This window comes from Phyllostomus discolor, chromosome 1 (genome assembly GCF_004126475.2).
Source record: "Phyllostomus discolor isolate MPI-MPIP mPhyDis1 chromosome 1, mPhyDis1.pri.v3, whole genome shotgun sequence".
NCBI classification, from domain to species: Eukaryota; Metazoa; Chordata; class Mammalia; order Chiroptera; family Phyllostomidae; genus Phyllostomus; species Phyllostomus discolor.
In genome coordinates, this window is record NC_040903.2 from 29,229,191 (window position 1) to 29,256,201 (window position 27,011).

Consider the following 27,011-nt stretch of genomic DNA (forward strand, 5'->3'; position numbering starts at 1 on the left):
AGTCCCTGACCTCAAGAAAATCAGAGCCTGGTAGGAGACAGACAGGTAAGGCACGTAAAATTCAACACAGTTCTGTGCTTCTCGTTCAAGGCAAAACACATTGTCTAACTGATAAAAAGCAATTGGGAGCGGTAAGGACTGTGAGTAGTTGCCTTGGGTATTTGTCTACACATCTTCCGATGCTCACTTACGGCTACCTAATCACTTTATTCTTCTCAGCTCCGTTCTACCTTCTCATGCTGAAACCTTTGAGGAGGTTATAGTGTTTGTGTATATTCAACTTTGCCCTGTGAATTTCAGTTTTCTTGCTAAAATTAAGTTGCTTATTAAGTAAACTTTATGAAGCAAATTTATTTCCCACTGACATCATTCTACTTTTGTGATTCGCTCTACGTGTTAATCTGTCTGCCAGGTAGGCCTGCTCTACCCATCTGGACAAATCCCCTGCAAAGCCATCTCTAATTCCCTCAGGTCGACAGTTTGCTGAGACTGCTGTTAGACCGTGAGATCCTGAAAAGCAAAGCTAAGCCTCTTCTTAAGCACTGTCTGTCTTTAGTGCCTAAAGTAGCACTTGACACATAGTAGGCACTCAAAATATGTGTACCGGAAGGCTAGGTATAGTTTCCATTGATTTGCCTTGCCAGTTTAAAGATAGCAACAGTCTGTGCTTCAGCAGAAGTCCCGATGGATGTTTAGGAAGACAAGAGGTCGAATCCAGAGTTGTCTATGGCGGCAGAGATGAGTCAGCAAAGCCCACATGTTAGAGCTTTCAGGAGGGGGAAGTGAGCGAGCAGGCGCCTCTGCTGGGTGGCACGTAGAAGCTGTGTTCTGTCTGCCCTGTGTTCACTGCCTACTGCAAAGGGGACACCCGAGGCCATCAAGCTAATGACAGAGACATAATGAGCTTAATAACTGTAGGTGAATCCAGCCCCAAACTGGGACAAGGACCAAGGTTGATAGTCAGGCTTTGATCTATAAATAATATCTCTCTCCACAGACAGTCACTAGATACTAGGTTTAAGGCCTTCCTCCCTAACAAGTATTTACAGTCCAAATACTGAGTAGACAACTGAAAGAAAATTCATCTTCAGTCTAGCTCCAAGTAGGACAGCTACTCATGTGTGAAATGTGAGGAGCCTGTCACGAACCTGCCTGAACGAAAGACCACCCAGCCCCACATAAAGATGGGCAAAGGGTATGAGACAGGCTTGACTGAAATCCACACTCAGATAAAGTCAGACAAAAGACCACTTTAGATTTTGGATGTACTATCTTGGCTCCTTAAAGGTCTTCTTTGTTTTAACTAAACTGCAATCTCTTTTTGATTCCATCTATCTTTTTGAGAAAACTTACTTCTCACACCATCCTCCTGAGTGGATGATGCCGGGGCACGTTTCCATCCTGTAAAAAGGTTCCTAGAAGACATTTCTCCCAGGCCTGACGTCAGCACTTCCTCTTCCAAGCCAATGGGTTTGTTCCTACCTCTTGTAGAAACAAACATTTCTACATTCTTGTAGAATGTAGAAACATTCTTGGACACCGTGAATTTTTTAGCTGATTTTGTGTTGCTAGGAAGGCACTTTCATAGCTGTAAAGAGAGAACGGTCTGAATAATCCTGGAAGTTCATTCCCTTCTTCCTCCCAGAGAGCAGACCCAGCAGATTTGAGTTGAGTGGTAGAAGCTCAGGCGGGTCCCAGCGGCCGAGCTCCCAAGGCCAGGCCTCTCTGACCAGGCCGCCTCCTCCACCAGGACTTCCCAGTAACCACACAGCCACGTAGTGAGACAAATGTCCGTCCGATCCCATAAAAGGTCCAGCCTTACAGGGCAGGGTTCCTCTCTGCTGAAATCTTGGCCACAGTGCGCTCAGTCCACCTCTGACGAACTGAAGCTGCAGAATAGTGAGAATCTGGGGAAATTTGTGCTCTGCTACGTCTCTGCTGTTATTTTTAAACTCCATTCTGCATCTTTTCCGTGTCATACCAGTGCTGTATATTTGAGACCTCATTGCTCACATGTAGAAAATATACGGGATTCTAGAATTGCCTTGTTTTTAATTTAATGTTTTGATTTGTTCATATATTTTCATAATTCAAGAATTAAAATGTTAAAATAGATACAGTGAAAATTTCCCTCCCATTCCTATCACCCATTAACTTAGACCCCTGAAAAGAAATCACTGTAGTTTTCTGAATACAGGTCTTTTACCTCTTTGGTTAGGTTTATTCCTAGATATTTTATTTTTTCTTTTTGCTATTTCAAATGGGATTTTTTCCTTGATCTCTGTTTCTGCTGTTTCATTGTTGGTGTACAGAAATGCCTTTGATTTCTGGATATTGACTTTGTATCCCGCTGTTTTGCCAAATTCATTTATTAGGTCAAGTAATTTTTTGGTAGAGTCTATAGGATTTTCTATGTATACTAACAAAACAAAGAAACAAGCAAAATATAACCAAAGACACTGAAATAGAGGCCAGGCTAACAGTGCCCACAGAAGAGAGTAGAGGGAATTTAAGGGGAAAGTGGGAAGGGTTCACAGGAACAAACTTAAAGGACACAAGGTCATAAACTAAGGGGAGGGTGGTAATGGGAGGGAAGTGGAGAGGGGTGGAAGGGGGGGCTGGATTGGGAGTAAAAAGGAGAAAACTGTATTTGAACAATGATTAAAATAAAAAAAAATTTAAAAAAAAGAAATCACTGTAACTAGTTTGTTATCTCACCCTCCAGAGTTTTTTTATGTATATACACATACAAACAAATATATTTTTGCTTTTCCCATGTTTTCACACACATGTTATTGGAATGTTGTAAACATTATTATTCCGAACTTTAGTTATTTTTTATTAAAAGTGGTTTTGGAGAGTTTTCCTTATTATATATAAAAACATCCTCATTCTTTTTTAGGGCTTTATAATAGCACATTAACAAGCCATAATTTAATTAACTACTTCTCCACTGAGGGGCATTTATGTTGTACACATTTTCTCCCAATCTGTCATTTGCCTTCTCACTATCTTGAGTTCAGAAGTTTTTATCAGATTCTCAGGAAGATGTTAAGAATCACAGTCTTACAGACCTATCCATACCCAAACTAAGTATACATCTCTAAAATGCCAATAAGCGTAAATCACTCTAAGTCCAATAAGTAAAGAGGGTCTCACAGCCTCTCAGACACTGGAGGCTACATCTAGAAGTATATACCTTTCATGTCTATGCCAACATTTGGGTCGTCATGAAATGGCTTATGGAATGTTGAAGATTACCCTACAAAGAGAGAAAAAGTTCTTGGACCCAGAAGGAGATGATTTAAAGAGAAATAAAATAATAAAATAAAATAAACTGAATTATATTATAGCAAATAATAATTTTTATAAAGTGACAAAAGTAAAAAATATAAAACAGTACTGCATTTAATGAGTTCAGGGTTAAGAATTTTTTAAAGCTTTTTGAAGAGACGTTAGAAATGTTTAAAGCAACAAAGTTAAGTCAGGTTTATTTTCCCTCAGAAAAAAGGGAAGAATAGCTTAAATGTTTTTATATTCTTGCAGTGATACGTTGACAGTGTCCTGACATTCCACTTCTAAATTTCAAATATACTTTTTTGCCTCTCCAAAAAGTTTTGCTGGCTTTAATCATAAGTAAGTCAACATAATGTTGGCTACATTATACAAACCCTAGTAATTCTAATGGGACAAAAAAGATTTAATGCTTTTTTATTGAAGATGAATATAAATAGAAAGTGAACTTAGAAAGATCTTTCCCGCTAGTAGGTAGAAAGAGACAAACACAGCCTTCAACACACCTTAAATGAATTTTAGATTATTAAATATATGTTGAAATACATTGTTTACATGCAAGCCCCTCTTAAACATGACCACAACCCGGTTAGAACAATGGCCAGTGGAGCAGAAGTGAAAGGAGAAAGAGAATAGACTTCAGGGTGGACCCACCCCCTACTGCAACACACATTCCCCTTCAATTAACTCATGATCACCACCACAGATATGAAGGTATGAAAATATCATCAAGAATGTTCTTAAACATTTCTTAAACATTGTTCTTAAACATTTCACCTACATATCAGCAATAATAAGACTATTTGAATAGAAGTTTGCCTAATTTTTTAAATGTATTTTTCTAAGTCTCAATCATCTAGCAGGTATGTACAAATTTGGTCTTTCCTTATACATCATCCATCCCCAAATAGGTGCTCAATTATTATTATACTCACTATTAAATGATGCGTAGTAAAAATCTATGCCCAGGCACCTGGAATCCGGCTACGCCACCCCCGATCTCACCAAAAAGTACCCATGGGTAAACACAGGAGAATAAACATGCGGCAGTGATACATCATTGATGATCACAGAACTTATGTCCACAAAGCCAGGTGCATCCATCTTCTCAGCGCAGCCACCAGCAAGCCATCAGAGGTAGCACTCATCATGAGACCTATGTGGAATCCTGATTTAAAGCACCGTCATCTTACCAGTACTTGCTGGAAATTCGCTCTCCCGCTCCAAGTCTTCAAAATGAATTCCTAGACCCACCGAACCCTGTTTAACTCTGCTATGTTTCTTGGTTTCAGATGGTTATACCACGGATGACATTGAGTTTTACTGGAATGGTGGAGAGGGAGCAGTAACGGGAGTCAATAAAATTGAGCTTCCTCAGTTTTCAATTGTCGACTACAAGATGGTGTCCAAGAAGGTGGAGTTCACAACTGGTGAGGATGTTTCCCCCAAAATAAGTCAGGAGCACTGTGAAAGACAGAAGATGGTTTCAACCAAATGATAATCTGATTTTTTTTTTCAATTCAGGGTCATATCCACGACTGTCACTGAGCTTTCGTCTAAAGAGAAACATCGGTTACTTCATTTTGCAGACCTACATGCCTTCCACACTGATTACAATTCTGTCCTGGGTGTCTTTTTGGATCAACTATGATGCTTCTGCAGCCAGAGTCGCACTAGGTAATGCATTCTCAGTACTGCAGAAAGCTGGTGGAATTTCTCTTTAAACAAATAACCAATGTTTGGATTTATAAGCAATGGTCTTCTCTCATAGCAAGCTAAGGAACAAGATGAGTATAGAGGACACAGGGACAAAGCCAAAGGAGGGTAGGATCAAGGGTGGGAGGTGGGGCTGGCTGGTGTTGGGGGGAGTGGTGGGAGGAAAATGGAGACAACTATACCTGGACAACAATAAAAAATGTGGGAAAAAAGAATGCTTGGTAATAAAACATTTAAGTGTAAGCACATACAGAGTGAATGTTTTACATTATAATATTTTTTAGCATTTTACCAAAATTAAAAAAAAAACCTTGGAGAATGTTCAATATTATATAAATGCTTCTTGGAGTATATTTTAAAATCCTTATTCCATTCATTTTTACTCACTGTGTGATGATTTTCTCTTCAGTCCCTGATTTTTACAGTAGAGGACATTTATAATGCATCATTATCAAATTGATCTGAAGAAAGCTAGACGTCGTGACTATTAAAAAGCTATGTTGAAAGTTGGGAAATTCTCTCTCTCGAACATTAACTAAAATTAAATCATATTGATCTGAGTCTCCCTTAAGTGGAGCTCGTCGCGCCTGAGGAAGGCATAGACAATTCATCAGCTACATTAATGATCTGTGATCAGCACAGAGTAAAAGTGGTTTCCTTCCTGGGGGAACAAAATTCAGAATTAATCTTGTCATGGCTGAGGAGTTGCGGCGAGCTGGAAGGCTGTGTTTGAGACTAAACGGTTCCTTGGAATGTTAGAATGTATAAGGTCTGTTTGATGAATCGGGGCATAGGTGGATCTGTCTCATTATTTCATCATACAGCCATTTCAGCTATCACTTTCTGGGGCTTATTCTCTCACACACACACACACACACACACAAATACAAAACAGCATAATTTCTGGCTAACATACACACCTCTTCTCTTCTGAGATCACTGAACTGGGCTAGATGATCAGCATACCCTCTCATACCTAGATTAATTGTCTTCTCTACAGCTTACTTCTAGTGGCTGAGTGCATAAGGCTCACAAAGTCAAGTACTGGCAGTCCCTGATCAACCTTTGAACATTCAAAGACTAGGGAAAGTAACAAATAGTTTATCATATCGTACGCATGTATCTGTACATTATTTGAATGTGAACATGCCTATGTGTGTGCTGTAGTTGAGGAAAACTCACTGGTTGAGGTACACTACAGGGGAACGACAACTATGAAGGTCATAAATTGTGGCTCTCTTTACACATCTAGCCTCAAAGCTATTGATATTTTAATTAGAGGTGTCAGCATATAAGCATGCTGACTTAGCCTGCACTTTGAAATGTAAAACCTGGGATATTTTCACACTTGTGTAAGTACAAAAGACATTCACTGAGTAACCCATCTTGCATAAAAAATTTAAACCCAGGAGTAAAAGCAGAAATGCAACAAGTGGGTTTGTAAATGAACTGTTTGTTTCTGTCAAGGACATTAGCTAGAATTGTATTAGTTGAAATTTAAAATTTTATTCAGAAGTAAGATCACTCATGATGGCATCTCATACCAGTGCAGCACAACTGAATTCATCACCGATCTAAACTGTTTTAGCTTTGTGTATGATAATCTGGACTCCCTACTGCATCTGTCCCCATGAAAGTTAAAGAGTCAAATCAAGTAATCTATCTGGAATTGTCTGACTAGGCAAATGAGTGCTAGGCTACTTTTTCCCTTTTCATTTTCTACCTTCCATACACTTTGCAAGCTATCCTTTTTTCTGTATTCTTCATTTCATATGTTCTGTCTTTAAGGATTGCCATCAAGTTTCAAGCTTTGGGCATTCTCTGCTTCTATTTTAAAATATGTTGTTTAACAGCTCCTTGCTTTTCTAGCCCCTGACTGAGTGCTCTACAGCACAATAACTAATCTCAGTGTTTCTTTCTGCTCAGACATAAAATGGAAATGACGTACCTGCCCCATCACACTCAGCAAGCAGTTATGACAGCCACATAATTCATAACTGTTTGAAACTATAAAACACTATACAAATGTGCAATATTAGTACTACAGCACAAACCATCTACATGAGATTCCAACTTCTTTTACACTTTTTGTTTTTTCCAATTATCACTTCATTAACACCAAATATTTATTATGCAGCCACACAAATATTATATGGTTAAGAATGCTATGTTTAACAAAGTAGATAATGTGAAATCTTCATTTTAAGGACTTAAAGCTGTAAACTTTAACAAATCCACGCTGAATTATTTAGGAAGTTTTTCTTGGCTCCAGGGAACTAATTCATTTTCAGTTCAGGGATCAAGAAACTAGAGGTAATATTTGAAAACCCAAAGCAACAACATTTTATTATATCTTAAAATACACAAATCAAATGCTTAATGCAAATCATGAACATTCTTATATGCTTCTTCTTTTAGTGTGATCTCACTATCAATTTATTTTAAAATGTAATACTGACCTTGTGACTGAGGTGTATTACAGATTCATGGAATGACGTAGATTTTCTCAAAGTGCTCACCAACTTTCAGCATGGTAGTGGCTACTGTGGGGATCCGTATCACAAAAACAACTTAGAAGGGAGATGAGATGCTAAAGAACGAAGAGCATAGATGTAGCATGCAATAAAATGAGAAGTATTTGACCTCAGACAGTAGGTATATCAATGGGATTTTGATATGCCTTTCCATCTACCTGTCTTTTCTCTTCGTGCATTATTGTTCAATGGTTTTTAACTCTCCATTAACAATGCATTTCATTTTATGATTTGTTCATGAATTTTGTAGGGGGTCTGCAGCTTCATCTTTCAAAATGTCTGCCTTTCTGCCCAGCCAGTGGCTTACTGCATTATTGCCACCACTCTGGGGCCTCAGTATGGGAATGACATCTGTCCTCTCAGTCTTAGAAAGGGCGACTTAACAAGTGCATTCAGCTAAGATGTGTCTTTCTGTTTTATAGGAATCACCACAGTGCTGACAATGACAACCATCAGCACGCACCTCAGGGAGACCCTGCCAAAGATCCCTTATGTCAAAGCGATTGATATTTACCTGATGGGTTGCTTTGTGTTTGTGTTCCTGGCTCTGCTGGAATATGCCTTTGTGAATTACATCTTCTTTGGAAAGGGCCCCCAGAAAAAGGGAGCTGGCAAACAGAACCAGAGTGCCAACGAGAAGAACAAACTGGAGATGAATAAAGTCCAGGTAACATATTAAATGTTCCTAACAAGACTCTTCTGAAATGTATCAGCAGGCTGGTGCTCAAGGCTCCCATAGTAGAGCAAAAAATACATATCTATTAGTTTATTTTTAATAAACCTCAAACAACCCTTGATTTTACATACCTGAGAGCTGAGGATAGAAAGTAGGTTGAAGTTTACATAGATTAATAACATACCTGGGCCTAAAATTCAACCTCAAGTTCATTATTCTAAACTACATAGTAATAAAACAATATGTAAAAGAATAATTCCAGGTCTGCTTGATAAATAAATAAGATCTAAAGTGAATAAACTCTGCACTCTGAAGTGGAAATGAGACAATACAGCCCAGTGATTACAACACCACAGACTGGAATCAACCTCCTTGGATTCAGTTCTCAGCTCTGCCACCTACTTACTGGCTTTACAACTTCTGGCAAATCAACCTGTGAAACTCCTTATCTAATGTCGGTTCTCAACATCGTTATCTATAAATGGAGGGTATTATGGTATATCTACATCACAGAGTTGTTATAAGAATTAAATTAGGTTTCTTTTTTAATTTAGCATTTGAAACAATACCTGGAACAGAGTAAGTACTCAGTAAGTGGTAGCTATAATTATATATTGTACAAGACATTGTTATTCTTTTTCTTTTGCTTTTTATTGGTAGAGCTTATGACCTATGCTCTCAGGGGATGGAATTAAATTAAATTAATGCTCTGTTTATTTCCTTTACTTATTTATTTTTGTTGAATTTTTCCCATTGTAATGCTGTGTTTATTCTTTTAAAACATCTCTGTACTGTCTATTTCTATGCCACTTTCACTGGAATTAGTTTAAAACTATGTACATTAAAGTACTGCATTCACTACAGATTGTTTTCAAGATGGCACACAGGTGACAACTCAAATATTCATTCATTGAACCACTGCTCCGAGCATTGGGTACACTGCCCTGAGTGAGACGCAGTTCCTCGCCCTCGGGGAGCTTAGGTTCTAACATGGGAAGTCAGGCACCGTACACACAAACCAGTGTTAAGAAAATAAATTTCCGTTAAATGTACTCCTAGGAAGAAAGTAAAACAGAGTGATGAGGATGAGAACGATTTGGTTCAGGTTCAAGGGAACAGGAAGCTTGGATCAGGTGGTCAGGAAGACCTACCTCTGTGAGGAATTACGGTTTGACATGAGACCGAAGAGAAAAGAAGCAGCAGCCACACCATGTCCCATCGAGGCTCTGAGGCAGGAACTGCTTGATGTCTTGAAGTACTGAGAGAAGGCCAGTATGGCAAGAGCACAGTAAGTGAGAAAGAAAACAGACTAGTGTGAGATGTGGCTGGAGATCAGGCAGAAGCCAAGTCATGAATCTTCCAGATGTATCGTCATGTTCTTAGCAGCATCTCAAATTCAGACAGACACTGCCAGGTAATTAGAAAATGATGAGCAAAGGAAACATACAGGCTCCACCACATGGTCAAAATTTGAAGCAATGCATTCAAATAAATTTGACTCAACTGTGAAGCACTATGCTCGATGCTGACAGAGAAGGAGTAGGCATGATACTTGCCCTTGAGAACTCTCTCGTCTTGCTGGGAAATAGTCATATGAGGTGGCTGGATTACAAAATGAGGTGGTATGGCATGTATTTTGGGAACCATATCTGAAAGGAAGAAGCTTCCCACTGTGTGACTGCAACCCTAATAGCTTCCAGAGTATTTTAGCCGTAGTTTTCAAGGCCACTTCTTTTGTGTTGTCATCCTCATCTCATTTGCCCTGTCACCCTATTAGCTGGTCTTCTGCATCGCTTAGTGTGTGTCCCCCGCATTGTGGGGGCAGACCCTACATAAATAAGGCGATACACTCAAGAGTTCCACTGTTGGAAAAATTCAGAAGATGTGTTCTAGATAGACATACAAAAGATAGGTACCATTGGGAAGGTAAAAGGGAGAAAATGGCTTTTCAATTACTAGAAAAGCAATCTTCTAGAGAGAGATAATTAAATGGAAAGGTCAAGCAAACTAAAATCTATTTATTCTAATAAAATAAAAAGGTTATAAAACAAACTTTAACCAAGCATTTTGGGCATTTGCCATGACTCCACATGAGGATATGAGAAATTTTCTGAGGTGGTAAGGGAAGAATAAAGGCAGGAAGAAAGCCTCATTTACTATATCATATCTAGATGTATACTACATATTGCTCTGAAGAGGACTTAGTGACTGGCTAATGAATAATTTAAAAGTTCACATCTAACTGATCTTCATTTCATAAAAAGTTTGTTTGCATAATACTGGGCTTCAACATACTAAGATTTCATTGGACCTCAAACCAGAAAACTTTTATTGCAGAATAGAATTTTGTTTTGTTTTGTTTTTTAATTTGAAATACAGGAGAAAACAGAAAAATCTCTCAATTGTCAAGAGATGAAATAGTTAAAGAAGAAAAAGTGTGTTTTTATCCATGGGAAGCTAGACTAGGAAGCCCACAAACGCTTTTCACAGAAACAGAAGTAGACGAAATTATGCCAAAATTCAAAAAATCATGTTAAGACATGACAGAGTAGCTTGTAGCAGACTAACCCTCCTATAGATTAAAAATTATTAACCTTGAGAAGAATTTTTACACTCTGCTTGTTAGACATGAAAGAGTAACTAAAAACCAAGCAAAAACTGGAGGAAAATCACCCCTCAAATGGAGGACACTATACTTCGTAAAATCTGTGTTTACGTAATTTTTCCCTGAGGCCACTCCTCAATCTGGGAAATGTAGGACAAGAGAACTTAAAAAAAAAAACTGTAGATTTTACTTTTATTGGTCTGGTGAATCATAGCATGGAGTTCAGTATTTGCAGAGTCCCTGAAAGTTTCAGAAAGAAGTGAGCTACAGGAGAAAGTTAGCGTCTGAGTACAAGCTTCCCACGAGTCCCTGGCTGATCCCCAAACTGCAAATGTGCAGGTAAAATGCCAAGAAGTCCAGAAGAGAAAAACAGTTGGAAGGCTGGAAAAGCAATGAACAGAACTTTTAGCTGTTATTCACCATATGGAAGTCAGAGTTCAGAGTTTGAATCCAGCCATTTGGGGCCAGTTGGTAAATGAATTAAGTTTTTCATAAAAACTCCAAAAGCATCACACCTCAGGAGTAAAAACTAGGTCATATGAATAGGGCATTTTCCTTGCATTAAAGGGGAAATATAGATTCACCCTAACAACAAAAATCCAAGTCTCTACACATTCTAAGTGATCTGTTAGTAATTTAACTGCCTGTTAAAACATTTTTCAGGGAAGATAACAGAATCCAGAGTCTCTATAATGCATCATCAACATATCTAGTCTATAATAAATTACTAAACATGAGAAGAAACAGGAAAATATGCCCATAGTCAATAGAAAGAAAAAAATTAGTCAACAAAAACAAACCTGCAAAAAGTCTTAGATGTTGCTTTAAAAGGTAAGGACTATCAATAATAGCAATAACTATAATGAATATATTTAAAAGTTCATAGGAAATAGCCCACAGCTGGAAACAACCGAAGTATCTTCTAACTGGCAAATGGTTAAACAAACTGCAATGCATCCACACCATGAAGTACTAGTCCAACAAAAAGTAATGAACTGTTGATACATACAACAACTTGGATGGCTCTCAAAACCATTATGCTGAATATAAAATGCCAATCATAAAAGAGTACATACTGCATGATTCTATCTATATTACACTCCTGAAATCAAATTTTAGAGATGAGAACAGATTGGTGGTTTCCAGGATTTAGCAGTGGGGGGCAGAGGGGAGCGGGGCACAGGTGTGATTGACCCTAAAGGGGTGAAAGCATGAGGGAGAGCTTTGCCGTGGTGGAATAGTTCTGTATCTTGATTGCAGTGGCAGTTACGTGAATCTACACATCAATAAAACTAAACAGGTCTGTACCTATTCTATACCACTGTCAGTTTTCTGGTTTGGCTATCGTACAATAGTTAAATAGTACATAATTAATAGGAGAAACTAGGGGAAGAGAACATGGAACCTCTCTGCTATCTTTGAAACTTCTTTGGAATCTACAGTCATTTAAAAAAAAAGTTAAAATAAAGACCAAAGGAAAGTATTTTAAAAATGCTTGAAGAGATAGCAAGTCTCAGGGCAGGGGCACAAAAAGTATAAAAAAGAACCAGTGGAAATCACAGAATCAAAAAATTATTAGGTGGATTAGAACCATATTTTATACAGCGAAGGATCAGTGAAATTGAAGACAATGTTGGCCTTCTCTCGATCTTTCCATTGTATCAACTCTCAGCACGCATGCAACAGCCTCCAGGGACGCCTTCACTGACCCCCCTGTCGGCTTATGTCTGGGGGCCTCGTTGTTTGTTTTCACGCTACCTTGTGCTCTCCTTCCATACCACTCGCCACAAGTGTGAGTACATTTATTTCTCTAATTATTTTTAATGTCTGTCTCTTAGAGTTCAGGCTTCCCAAGAGTTGGCACTCTACTATGTTTATTGGTCTTTCCTCAGTGGCTAGAACAGAGAAAATACCAAACAAGTTCCTGTTGAATGCATAAATGCCAGAGGGGCCTCCATTCAAGATGAGTTCTTAGATAGCACACAAGGTGTTGAGTGTTACCTATGTTTTATAAAATCCTTATTCATCATAGTAAGAAAAAAGAGATATGGCTCACTTTAGTTCTGCCCCTGACTTTCTTGCTCTTTCTGTCATTTTGATTTTTAACATTTCTTGAAATGTATTTTGCATCGACCTCTGCTAGTCTTTGTGAATCACAGTGTCATAGGACTTCAGATAGATATACTCTTCAAAGGAGTGTTATGGCTAAGATTGTATAAACTTCTTCACATTTATATGAAACAAATAATACAGTGTTACCATCTCAGGCAACATAATCATCCCTGCAGCTGCTTTTCCAGATCCTATCATCCTTATCCCCTTCTGAAACTAGGGGCTCAGACAGACAATGTGTTGATAATAATGCAAATGTATTACTTCATCTGTTCATTGTATCATCTCCAGCAGTTAAGATAATGATGCCACCGGTGTGATATTTTAAAATGCTACCTCCTGGTTAAATTTAAAAACTAGAACATGACATTGGGTTTTTCCTTTCATTTCCTGGTTGAATCGTCCTTTTCTGCCCCTTTAGATCCTTGTAAACAGCTGAATTCAAATGATGTATGTGCTGTGGTCTCAGAAAACTTTCATCTGAGGGATCCCTAATATTTGCCTTGGTCCCCTGGAGCATAGAGTGGCATTGACCATTTATTACACAGTACTTTTGATAGCCTTGGCTGGGCATTCATGTCAAGGGGTAGCTATACTGAAGCCTCAGAAATGCTTGCTTTGTCTTGATTTATTTTTCTACCAGCTGCACTGAAGCACCTTTTTATATGAGTACAGATGCTGAATCCAGACATTAGGAGAGTTTCAACCTCCAAGGTGATAAAGACTGTAGATTCATGACCCCCTTGGGCATCATTTCAAACTAGAGATGGTATTTAGAGTTTTGAAAGACACATTTCACAATACAACTAGGCCATAAAACTAGGCTGTAAAGAAGCCACTTTTGCTTCTGGACCACTTTTATAGTAACCTGGAACTTACATGGTTGTACCTGCTAGCCACAATGCCTGACCATTTGCCAATAAATCCACCTAAGATTAAATGTTTTTTTGCACGGATGGTCTGTGATCAGAGACTCATTCAAAACATTCCAAGTCACGGAGGACATGGGGGGAATCTTCCAGAGATTCATTCCAAATGTACAGTTGTAATCCCTACAGTTAAGAAATATTTCCCTTCAAATTACTTATTGATACTGGACTCCTTTTTCCCATTTTTATTCTCTGTGGTGAGTCATCTGCATTTCAGATATCTACACTTTTACACACATTTGTAAATGTAAATCAGCTTTGTATTGTGACTAATTCCAAGATGCAACATGCATCATGAAAATACACAACTCTCTCCTGAAGTCTAGCTTGGAACAGCTGAACACCTACATCAACCAGCCTTTGGTCCTAGGCTGAGGACCCCACATCCCCGAGTCGCCCTCTGGCCACTGGGACAGGGCCCTCAGCCTTTGATGGAACTTGAACTATTCTGACATAGCATCTGGGATTCTGGAGAAATCTGTGTTGGCAGTACACGATCTGTTTTGGCCCTTAAATCCCTGCCCAAATCAAATCTGGCTTGTTTGACTTTTTGTTCTCCAGCCTTTGCTTAATCCTGTCTAGTTTCCAGAGTCTGTAGCAGCCTAATTTTCTCTTACAATAATCTACAAACCTCTCTCTCCCTCTCTCTCTCCCTCTCTCTCTGTTCCTCTCTCTCTTTCTCTCTCCCTCACACACACACATACCTCATCTATCTGTTTATCTCTTTGTCATTTTCTCCCTGGTGTCCAAAGCTTGTTTTCGTCCGTACCCAAACAACTAGAACTGTTTTCATGAACAAGAAAGGAAACAAGCTTACTTAACTGGCTTAAGGAACAAAAAAAGAGAGAGATTTTTTGGCGGATGTAACAGAGAGCCCAGGCATGGCTGTCGTTCCACGCGTGTTTGTATCCAGATGTTCACACAGTGTCGCTAGCAAGCATCTCTCTTCATCTTGTAATTCTGCTCCCCTCCCTATTGGCTTTATTTCCAGTAGACCCTCTGTCCTGGTCATCCCACAACTCCACAGTTTAGAGTGTCAAAGCTCTACAACCCCAGAAGAAAAGTACTTTCTTATACCAAATAGTTGCAACCAAAAGTCCTGGGATTGAGTCATATTCTCAGGTAGAAATCAATCCCTTTTACTCGAAAGATGAGAAAACATTAAAGCCTCAGGTCTGGGTCACATGCTGGTCCCTGAGGCACACCTCAGTCACGTGGACCAAAGGACTGTCAGGGTGATGTTATCGGGAAGGTGGAATTGTATCAGGGATGTCAAAGCAGTAGGCTTTCGTCACAATCCACCTCACACTCTTTGCCTAAAGGAAAACATCCAGACTCCAAAATGTGGGCGGCAAGATCCACCACAATCGCATTGTGTTTTATTCTGCTGTTTGTCATGCCTCCCTCTCCCCATCCCCAACAAATGTTTGGCTCCAGAATTAAAACATAGTTTTTTCCAAAGTGCCATGTTTTCACTCTTTGGAACCTTTGTTTGGCTTGTTACCCAGATTCATGTCTTGACTGATGTCTTCCCTCACTCCTTGGGTGGAGTTGGTGCTCCTCCTCTAGTTTAGCCCTACCCCCAGTGCTTCCTCTTTTCTTTTCCATTTAACAAATATCTGATGAGTCCATACTATGCGAACACTCTCTGTGCACTGGGGATGTTGTCAGCAATGACTAAAACAAAAGCCCACATTCTGGCGGGCCAGACCGACAGCGAACAGCACACACACACAGACACACATCTGGTACCAGGTAATGATAAAGGCTGCAGGGACAGAGTGGCCTTAAATGCACATACGGTCTCTTCCACCTTTGGTGTTATGACGCCTGCCACCGAGCCTGGCACAAATTAGGCACTTAATTGTCCTAAAATAATAAGCGAAGTAATAAATTAATTACAAAACCAAAAGGCATACTCCTAGACTTCATGTGTAACTGAGAACTATTTTCCTATTATACTCCTATATTTTAAAAAAAATGTTTAAGCCTTTCTAAAATGAGAACTGTTTGGTACCTTTCAACATTAAATATGTGTATATATATATAATGTTTTCTAATGAAGGACATTTATTTTATTAGTACAGTTAGTGGTAATAATATGTGTGTTAATAATAGACGGCTCTGAGTCTGTGTGTTGACACTTTAAGTGGCCCAAATGTAGCTTTTCCCAGCTATTTCCTTCTCCTGAAACCCCTGCGCGAGAATCTAAACTGATTGATAATTCCACTCCACCTTCCGTTCATAATGCGCCCCCCTCCGGAGGAATCCAGCATAGAAGTGCTATGCCGATTGCCTAAGGAACCCCGGCCAAGGCCCTAAAGCAGGAGATTCCACGTGATGAGACACCACATTCGGCGCTCTCAAACCCCAAGACGTTCCCGCACACACCGACTTTACACAGTCTAAAATCTCCCCTTCGACTCTGTGAAAGGAACCTGGCCCAAATTACTCTTTTCTCTACCTGGAGAACAAAGCATTGCTGATGAGATATTGGGTGAATATTTCAAGAGGGTTCACTGAAGACGAATCTGAAAAATAACCCTTACTTGCATTATTCAGTATTGAGTGCATTTACTGGTTATAAAGCATTTTATATTTAATTTCAAGAGGAATCGTCCCAAATACTGGCACTCCCTAGTAACCAGTGATGGGAGGGATGGCCGTCCTGGTGAGAAGGAATGACTGACAGCGACAGCGTGAATGCGGTACAGCAGAGGAGTGGGAGGGGCTGGCGGAAGCTGTGGCTGTGTGGCTCTCTGCCCTCAGCAGGTGAAGGCGGCCACTGCCCTGGACAGCTTCATTCTGCGGACTGCAGGCTTCCGGAGGGCAGCGCAGAGAGTGGCCAGCATCACTGCACTCGGCTTCCTGCTCTGCTTTTCAGACTCACTTCGTGGATACGAATCTAATTGAATCAGTTAGCAAGCAGGAAATAATTTTCTGTTTGCAAGTAGATTGAGCCCGGAGGTATTTCTCAACAGGGCTTTAAAACTGCCACTGAAAACAAGATTATATTTTATTCCAATTACACTGAAATGAGTTCTGCTATGTTTGTATATTGAAAATATCCAGAACAATTAAGTTCAGTGAGTGGCAACATTTTTCACTGCCTAAGGCACTGTTTGGGGGATCCTAGGGGCAGAGAGAAGGAGAGGGTGAACAAGAGAGTGAGAGGGTGGAATAAAGAATAGACCCAAGCTAGAAAATGGATTGTACGTTTCATAGAGTTTCTGTTGAGGGAAGAAATATAGCCATCAAATCAGTAAAGCTTTAGTCATTTGAAAACCCCCCTCATGAATTTTATACAACCCTTTCTATCACTCAAGGTTCTCCAGAGAAACAGAACCAATAGAACAAAACAAATGTACACACAAAAAGAGATTTATTTTAAGGAATTGGCTCATGTGATTGTGGAAAACGGCAAGTCCGAAATCTGTAAAGCACGCTGCAAACGAGAACAGGGTTTCTACGTTCCAGTCTCGAGGCAGAATTTCTTCTAGTTGCAAAACTTAGGTTGTCTGCCTATCTGGGATATTGTAAGTAATGCTACAATGAATGTGGGGTGCAGGTATCTTTTTGAGTTGGTGTTTTCATTTCCTTCAGATAAATACCCAGAAGTGCAATTGCTGCATTGTATGGCAGTTATATTTTTAATTTTTTAGGAACCTCCATACTGTTTTCCACGGTGGTAATGTTTTTCTCCATAACAATCTAAGCACCAATAGTTCAAAACCTCATCTATTATGTTCACTACTACCTTCCCAGGACCATGTGTCCTCAGAATTAAAGAGCCAGAGTGGAGGTTGAAGAGCACCGCGCTGTAAAAGGGAAGGAGAGGATCCCCCAGTCCAGGTCTGTGTGCTGAACTCCCAGGCCTTCCTTTATATGTGAGCCCCTCCAAGATTTGCCTGCGGTCAGCAAGCCTCAAGGTTAAGTATCATGACCTTCAGAGGAAAGATCAGAGAAAGGCTCAGCAGGCAAGGAGAAGGTGGAGCTCATGGCCATAGTGAACAAAATTATAAAGGTCTGTTGGAAAGAGAACTAAAAACCTGAGTTTGAAAGAGGTCATAGTATGTGTCTAATAAAACACCAAAAACCAATAGAAACAGCGGAAAGTCCCAGGGTTTGTACAGGAGGATACCAGCTTGAGAGGGTTGATTAGTCAAAATCTTCGAATTTCCAAGATATGGGATATGATGTCCTGTTGCTTATAAAGAAGCTGATTTTTTGTTTTGTTTTCTTTTCTTTTCTTTTTATTTTTTGAAATATTTTATTTATTTTTTGAGAGAGAAGAGGGGAAGAGGAGGAGAAAGAGAGAGAGAAACATCAATGTGTAGTTGCCTCTCATGCGTCCCCTACTGGGGACCTGGACCGCAACCCAGGCATGTGCCCTGACTGGACATTGAACCAGCAACCTTTTGGTTTGCAGAACGGCGTTCAATCCACTGAGCCACACCAGCCAGGGCTAGAGAGGCTAATTTCCTCATCAGTGTTTGCAACAGTGCTAACACCTTGTAAGCACTCAATAAACAGTTGCTGAATAAATAAATGAATGAATAAGTGAACTATAACATTTTAAACATTTATCCATTATCCACCTAAAGTGACCTCTTATAGCACAGAAAATATGCCTGTGTAATAGGGTCTGGGACATGGGTGAAGCATTAGCGAGTCCTTGGGGCTATGGATCTTAAGCTTCATTCTCTGCTTCCATTTGTTAGTCATCCAGAGCTTGCATGTTGTTCATCTATCTGAGAGAGGACTTATCTATTGACCTTCTTGAAGTGTTAATAAAAAGTATATCCATTTTCTCTAAATGTAGGTTCAGTGACACTCTAACCTAAAAGAACAGGACAAGAAAAAGCATCAGTGATGTTGGTTTGAGGAGTGAGGTTGATGGAATACAGTCAGGGCCCACAGCATTGGGCAGATGCACCTCCCTGACCCCCAGAACCACCAGTAGCTGCAGGCCTCCCCCACCAACCCAGCAGGTTCAGCGTGAACATCCTCGCCTAGGTTGCCGCTTCTCTGTAAGCAGATTACAGGGAGAGAAAAGCCTGGAAAGACACAGAGCCCGGTGTGCCTGTACCCATCAGATGGGCGAGTGGGCCACAGTGACAGAGGAGACGGACAGCAGAAGCTGGAAGCGTAGTTTCTCTCTCAGGGACTGGAGAGGAAAGTGCCTTCCTTTGTGGCGGCATGAGGCGTAGAGAGTGATTTTCTCTCCGAACGGTTATTTCAACATCAGCATGCATCAGGAAATATATTGGCCTGTATGTGCCCTAGAAATCCAGTGTGTTGGCATTTTCACTTGCCTCACCTCCTCCTGCTTCAAGGCTTTAAAATCTTCAGTGTCTGGATTGTGTCCAAGTCAGATGTTGACATTTTCTTACTAACTAGACAGCACTTGACCTTTGCGGATGGTGAAGCAAAGCCCAACGTGGCTCCTTGCTGCTTCTGAAAAAGCAAGGGCTGCTTTCTCTGTAGATACTACTTTTTGGAAAGCTATAGATATTAGGGTGCCTTGGATGTTTTTAAAGTTTGAAGCAAAGTGAAAATCACTCTTTTCCAAAGAGCAGGGGTTAGAGTCAACCAAAAGCTAGCTGATGTCAGCAGTGGTGTGGTTACCACACCTGCTCTTTACCTAGCAGCAAAGGGCTTGAACAGTGGAGGATGAAATCACCTCAGCAGTAATTTATGAGCACACCATCTCTCTCTCTGTCTCTCTCTCTGTCTCTCTCTCTCTCACACACACACACACACACATAGTCTGTAACAGCAGCTTTTAGGGTAAAACCTAGACTGTGCAGGAGAGATACTGGAGGGGACCAAGAATTGTTTTATGACACTTCTTCTACTTTCCTAACAATAATGTTGTTTTACTATATCATAATGGGTGGTTGCAAAAATGGATTCATCATGTCCCATGTCACACCACTATAAGCTATGATTTCTAGATCAATGACAGAATGTTTTGGGGATTTGCACAAATAAAATGCATGCAATTTATAAGTGCATCAGAGTCTCCACCAAGGTAGACCAAAATATCTTAATAAAATGTACCTTGTTTGCCTTGACTTCTGTTTAATGAAGAGCATCTGTATACTTCACTGGCTGATTTTAAATTGTAGTGGCTTGTTTACTTAGAGAAATTTCACAATAATGTAATTTAATGATGCCTACAGTACAGATCAAGTGATTCAGCTTTACTACTTTCTTTTTAGTATGTTATGTCTTCTGCCTAGAATATTCTTCACACTCAGACTGTCAAAAGTAGGAAACAGACCCTTCAGATTACCTAGGGAAAACCTTTCATTTATAGATGAGGAAACTGTGTTTATAATAAGGCCAAGATTAGGAAAGAGCTTTCAATGCCCACTCCTTGTTCTGTCTTCTGCCCATCCTTGAAGACCCAGTACGAGCTGCACCTCCTTCATGCAGCCGTCCTTGACCTCTGAGGATGTATCGCTTTCATGAACCCCTGCCCATGGTCAATACTGCACTGTTTATCCTTTGGTTAAAAAGTCTCCTCACTCCCAGAATTACATCTTACTCTTGTATCTCTAAGAAGTATTAGCTGAAGGACAAAATTCATGTTTCATGATTCTCTTGACTGGAACACCACAGCACTTAGCAAAGTCATGTACGCCACCTTATCGTCTAGTATAGTCGTCCCTTTTTAAGCAAAGTCTGTGCTTTGCTCTTGTCACTTCAAATCTACCACCCTCTTTAGCAGCCTAAACTTTCATATACTTGACTTTTTCAACCATAGACTTAGTATATGTGTGTATATAGTATACACTCACACACTCACAGACACATCCTTGACACACACTGTATCTGGAAAATAGTACGCAATCAATGTGGTTTTTTTGAGAGAGAGTTCATCCTTGATCAGGAAAGGTACACAGTTACACAGAGGAAGTAGGATTTAAATTGAGCATTGAAGAAAACATATTGATTAACATGAAAAGAGGAGGGAAATTATATTTGAGACAAAGAGTATGCTGTGTTTTGATCCCAAATCGGGCCCTTATTCTTTGTTTAACCTTAGGCAATTTGCCTCAGCTGTCTGAGCCTCCGCTCCCCCATCTGCTGAACTAGGAGACTATCATATGTTGCATAACGTTGTTAGGAGAATAACGGAGATAAATTACACAGCGGAAGTCAATAATAGTTGTTATTAACAACAACAAAAGTCAATTATAATTTGCTGAATAAGGAAGCCAGAAGTGCCAGTGAAGGCACAATGGGTAGCTCAGTTAGACTGGAGCAAAATGCTTCACAGAGGGAGATGATGAGAGATGAAAAGAGAGAGGAGCTGGGACAGACTCAGTCACCACTACTTGCCAATTACCTCCAGTTTTGGACTATTGCCCGCATCACTAAATTCACTGTGAGATGGAGTGAAGCCAAGGACTATGAAGTGGTCCTTTCTCAGTAAAAAGCACAGGAGCTCTGAATCAGACAAAACATGGGTTGTAACCAGGATCTGGCAGTTCTTGGGGGGATAAACTCGAGGCAGTTTGATGTTGTATTACACAAGTAATATATACAAAGCACCTGCCGTAATGCTAGGCATGATGGTGGACACCACTAATCTTAGTTCTCTTCTGTGATGTACCCACATTACATCCCAACCCCATACCTTTGTTTTCTGTCTCTCCTATTTCTATGCTTTTCTCTCTTTCTTCATAACCTGGTTTTTGCCTGCCTACCTATATACCTTGGACTTTCAATAAGTGTTTACCAAGAATAATCTTATTTGAAAGCATTTATGGAGCATTTACTATAAATTAGATACTGTGCTAATGATACTAGATTCAGACACAGCTGCCTGTGTGACCCTTGGAAGTACGTCAAACTCATGTGCATGAATGAACCAGGTCTCCTCCAGGTAAGTCAATTTGCAAAACGTATCAACTTGAAGTTAGACAAAGTCATATTGTAGGCCAGACATGTTCACATTTCTTGTAGTTCCAAAAGTGTGTGTGGCAGCACAGCACAGAGGAGAACCAGAACATCTCCAATAGGAATCACTGAAATGGCAGGGAGCAACAGAGAACAACGGTGTAGAAGCCAAAGTCAAAGTATAGCCAGGCCTATCCTTTTGACCCAAGAATCCCATTTCTGACAACTTAGCCTGAAGAAATAATTATGGGTATGCACAGATTCAGCTTAAAGATGCTCCTTGCAAGCTTGTTTACATAATACTACAAAAGTAAAACAAATCAATATATAACAATAAACTAATTCAGTTATGGTTTATCCATAGCAGCTATAAATAAATGATATCACAGAGGAATATGTATTACCATGGAAAGATGACCAAGTTATACTGTTAACTGACAAAACCAGGTTGTAAAGCAAATTACACCAGAGAACTTGTGTTTGTAAATATACATGAATAGAAAAAAAGAGTGGAAGGTTGCAGGATGTTAAAAATAATGGACACAGAGGTGAGATAGTATATTTACTTTTTATTTTTTGTTTTCCTGTTTCTAGTTTTAAAAGTTTACATGTACCAGTATTATAACAAGAAACATACTGTAACATGTTATTTGTATACATGTGTACATAAATTGATTCAATAAATGCTAGTTAGCAACAAAAATAATATATAAATACAAATATATATATAGTCTGCACACATACACAAAAATACAAAGGTTTTGTGGGTGGAGACAAATGATGGATGGATGAATGGATGAAAGCGGATGGTAGATAAGATAGATGATGGATGGATGGATGGATCACAGATAGAAGATTGATAGATAGACCGTCTCCAGATCCAGGAGCACTCAGAGCAAGCTGTCCATTTGACAGTGTTTAATGAGCCCCACGCGGTGTCATCAGATGCAGGTTAAGGAAAACCAGTTGTGCCTGAGCCTGTCCTTTCCCGAACAGGTCGACGCCCACGGCAACATTCTCCTCAGCACCCTGGAAATCAGGAACGAGACGAGCGGCTCGGAAGTGCTCACGGGCGTGAGCGACCCCAAGACCACCATGTACTCGTATGACAGCGCCAGCATCCAGTACCGCAAGCCCATGAGCAGCCGCGAGGCCTACGGGCGCGCGCTCGAGCGGCACGGCGCGCACAACAAGGGGCGCATCCGCCGGCGCGCCTCGCAGCTCAAGGTCAAGATCCCCGACTTGACTGATGTGAATTCCATAGACAAGTGGTCCCGAATGTTTTTCCCCATCACCTTTTCTCTTTTCAACGTCGTTTATTGGCTTTACTATGTACACTAAGGTCTGTCCGAATGGTTTAGAAACGACTACTTTCCTCTTCTCTTGACTTTTAACCCCACAGGTCCCCAGCAGCGATACTGCTGTGCTTTTTGAGGTAAGAGATTCAGCCATCTAATCGGTTTTAGGTCTTGCATATCAGTTTTATTACCGCACCATGTTTACTTCAAAAAAAACTATTTTTTTCCCAGTCTACAGTGGTCCAGGTTATCAGCTCTTTCAGAGCTCTATTAATTGCCATGTTTACAAACACACACACACACACACACACACACACAGAAGTTAGATAGGTAGCTCTTGAGCAGTGCTCCCTAGTTGCCCCAGATTGTATTAATTTTGTTGTTAATAAAGAGTGAAAAGAGGACTTAGCGCTCTGTGCAAACCGCTTCCTGGTAAACTGTAACAATCTCATACTGCCAAAAAACAACTCAATTTCCAGGATCTCAGAAGGAAAAAAAAAAAGCCATTGACAAGTTACAGATTTCCAGGAAGAAAAGAAAAGAGAAAGGAGCCTAGAAGAGGAAGAAAGACTCCCCTCCACTCCCAAGTCCCTCCAGTTCTGGAAAGCAGAAGGGGTTCCAGCTCCGTGGAGGAGGAGGGAGGGATTGGCAAGGGCTGGTGGAGGTTATGCAAACCCAATCTGCCAGCCTCACCTCTCCATTAAACCGAATATTTGGAAGAATACTTCTTTCTCAGAATTCCAGGCTGATTCAAAGTTCACGTTAAAATCCAACCCGATAACCATGGAGGACATTTTTCTTTTCTTCTTGAGGATAAGAGTATGGGGATTGATGACTTTTTTTTCTTTGAACTATTTCAAACAAGCAGCCCCAATCTCATTCATTAGCCTGGAATCACTTGACACTGTGCCATGAAACAATGTCCTCATGTTTCCCTCGTTCCTGCTCTAGAGAGTGTAAGAGGAAGGGGGATAGGAGGAGAGGGCTTCAAAGATGGGGATCATGAGCAGTTTTTGCTTGAGAAAAATATTGCCCTTTCCAGGAGGAAGGCAAGACTTACGTGCTGTGAAAAGGGTGCCTGGGCAGTTACTTGAACTGCCAAATCTTCAATCAAATAGTATATATTTCTTAGCCTTCCAGGGAGCAGTGTCTAAAGGTGATCGGCTAGCTGGCCGGGTCTCAGCTAGCACCTTAGGACTCTGCTCTCTGAGCTCTGCATTCCACACTATGAAGTGGTTGTTTCAGGAAATGCACTCACACCGGTTTTGGTGTCATACTTCTCTGAGGCCAGATCTTTATTTTAAAGGAAATCTGAAAACAGCAAAGCCAGAGGTAACAGCCACTATGACAAACTCACTGGGCCTTTAAACATTCACACCAGCCCCTAAAGTAAAGACCCTGTCTACACTCATGAATCACCATCATTGTTGCGCTGCCTTATCTCTGTCCACAGATCACTTTGGTCATCGTCAGAGAAGGGCCATCTCTCAGTTGCCCAAAACACAATTCTAAATATGTCTAACCAGCTGCAGATGAGATCCGTCCCATTTTATGTCATTAAAGCCCCATTGCTTTGTTTGTGTGTTTGCTTTAGCTTGAGCGTTAAAGAATTCTACATGTTCATTTGCAAAGTTGAGTGAAACCCTAAGTTGACCAACCAGTTATGGAGGCAAGTGGGACCTACTTCTTGGATATAAAATAGGGTTGAGGTAATAATAGGGATGCTCTGGCTTTCTCCCTAAGGCTATGATCAAGGTCCATGTTTACAATCACATCAGCTACTAGAAATTGTAGCTTTAATTGAAAGATAAGGCTGAATTCCTACTGATGAGGCCAAGTAGAGAGAAAGTGATAAGATATTCTTTTAGAAAGCAAGAGAAGAAGATTATCCCAGAATATAATGAATGGTTAAGGCTAACAGATAATACATATTAGTAAAAATATAAAAACTCTGCTTTACCTAGGAAAACTATCTCAATGTTTTCATAAGAGATTAGTAGAAATGATTTAATAAGAAAAACCTAATTCTCATTTAGGTTTTGATTGCACGATCACAGTTCCCTGGTTGAGGAAATCTTTAGCTCCTGGGGATGAAGCAATCCATTTTGAAACTGAGTAGTTCCTTGGCAGGGTGAGTCACTGTGCCCTTGTAAAATGCCCAAATGGGGTGGAAAGTGAGCATACCAGTGTTCCCAACGACCACCCTGGAACCACTGTGTAGCCATCTATTTTCAACACAGAAAGGGAGACGTTTGGCTAATGCTTAACAGAAATGAATCATTCTGATGTCAAAACACTTTAAAAAGCTTTTAAGGATGAAATGCTACATCAGATAGAAAGTATCTGTACTCTGTGTTCCTTAACAAAACATTTTTCTTTATTTATCTATTTAGATCATTCTTCTTGGAAAAGATTGAGGTAATTCAAATTTTCTTATTATTTTTATCTTGCCTTAAAAGTCTAAAGAATTTTATGCTTGTAATTTAGATGTATCTTGAAGGGAGAAAGAGGACATTTGGAATTCTTCTATCTTAACCTTTGTAAAATGTAAAACTTATAAGCCTGAGTATTCCACCAGGCACAAAATGGTGTCACTGTATGCCCTCCTGGACGGTACAGGGGTGACAACCACCACCCTGCAATCCTGTTAAATAGCTCTGAGTTCAGAGGTGATGGCAGCCAGAAAGACTGAGAAGCCACCATATTTCTGGTGAAGTGCTCCCTAATCCCCACTTCTTTCTTCTGGATGCCTCCTAAGCAAATTCTCCCCGCCTTGGACCCCACCCACTTTTCTTCCAGGCTGAAAAATGAATGGGAAAAAAGCCCTTCCTCTCTGCCTCTCTCCCTTGTTTTATCCGAAATGATGTACATAAAACATGAAAGCTGTTAGACATTCTTAAGCACCCTTGAACCAGCCCTTATTCCTGGAAGATTCAGATCAAGACGTAATAGAGATTTACTGTTTAACTATTTGGTTATTTTCTTTCTGCCATGAAAATAGCCATAATCTCCTTCATCACTGAAGTGGCAGCAGAGGCTGACAACTGCATGGACTCTCTTATGCTATAGGCACGTCCAGGGGACTCCAAGTTCACAGTTCTGAAACTGTGACATATCCTGTGTCATGAACTTATCCTGTGAGATCCAACGTAAACCCCATCTTTCACTTGACAGCGATGACTACACACTCATTTCTCCCACTCATGTTCTTTGGCTTAAACTATCAGGGGTGATGTGTGTGTTACACTTATCAGCTTTGTAAAGCAAAGACCCAGGTAAAGACATTTTTTTGGCTTGAATTACCCAAGATTATTGCCTCCATCCTCTATATTGCCAAATAGAAACAGCAGACTGGTTGGTAATTCTGCTGACTAAGTGTTATGTGTTTTCATACATACCATCTTTATTGTGTATTACAATCAATGAAGGATCTTGAAAGTGCCAAGAGAAAAACGTGGTGCAGAGAATAAAGCTTGGTTTACGGATCCAAGATAGGTTTTCCTCCTAAAATCAATGACTACCTTATAAATAATTCATTTAAAAAAGGAGCTCGGTTAAAATTTGCCATGTTAAACAAAGAAAAAGATATTTATAATGCTAAAAGGAAATGATCTCCAAGATTTCTTGTATGGACAATTTTGAGTAGTATCTTACCAAAGGGTGATATGCCACAATTTTTTCTCCTCAACAAAGTGTAACCATATATCCCAGAAAGAAGAAAAGGGTATGTGCAAGCGAGCATTTGTTCATGCTCGTCCAATGAGCAGTTACTGGGATGGGGAGGACAGATATACAAAACTATCTCAGTTTCTAAAAGCAAACGAGTAGACACAAAGGTAAATTTGGTAACAGAATGTAGAATATCATGTAAACTTCCTTGTAAATTCTGTACATATTTCATTGAACTGTTCCCTGTTGCGTGGTGGTCCTCAGCTT

General features: G+C 40.1%; 1 protein-coding gene across 1 annotated transcript in view; it reads left to right on the forward strand.

Annotated features, from left to right (window-relative positions):
* GABRB1 (gamma-aminobutyric acid type A receptor subunit beta1) overlaps positions 1 to 26,565 on the forward strand; it is a 326,469-nt gene extending 299,904 nt beyond the window's left edge. The window contains exons 6-9 of the mRNA XM_028507078.2: positions 4,587 to 4,724; positions 4,819 to 4,971; positions 7,967 to 8,211; positions 22,774 to 26,565. Coding sequence (XP_028362879.1) covers positions 4,587 to 4,724; positions 4,819 to 4,971; positions 7,967 to 8,211; positions 22,774 to 23,118 — 881 coding nt within the window. The 3' untranslated portion in view covers positions 23,119 to 26,565. The remainder of the gene's footprint in view (positions 1 to 4,586; positions 4,725 to 4,818; positions 4,972 to 7,966; positions 8,212 to 22,773) is intronic.
* Positions 26,566 to 27,011: the final 446 nt, after the last annotated feature.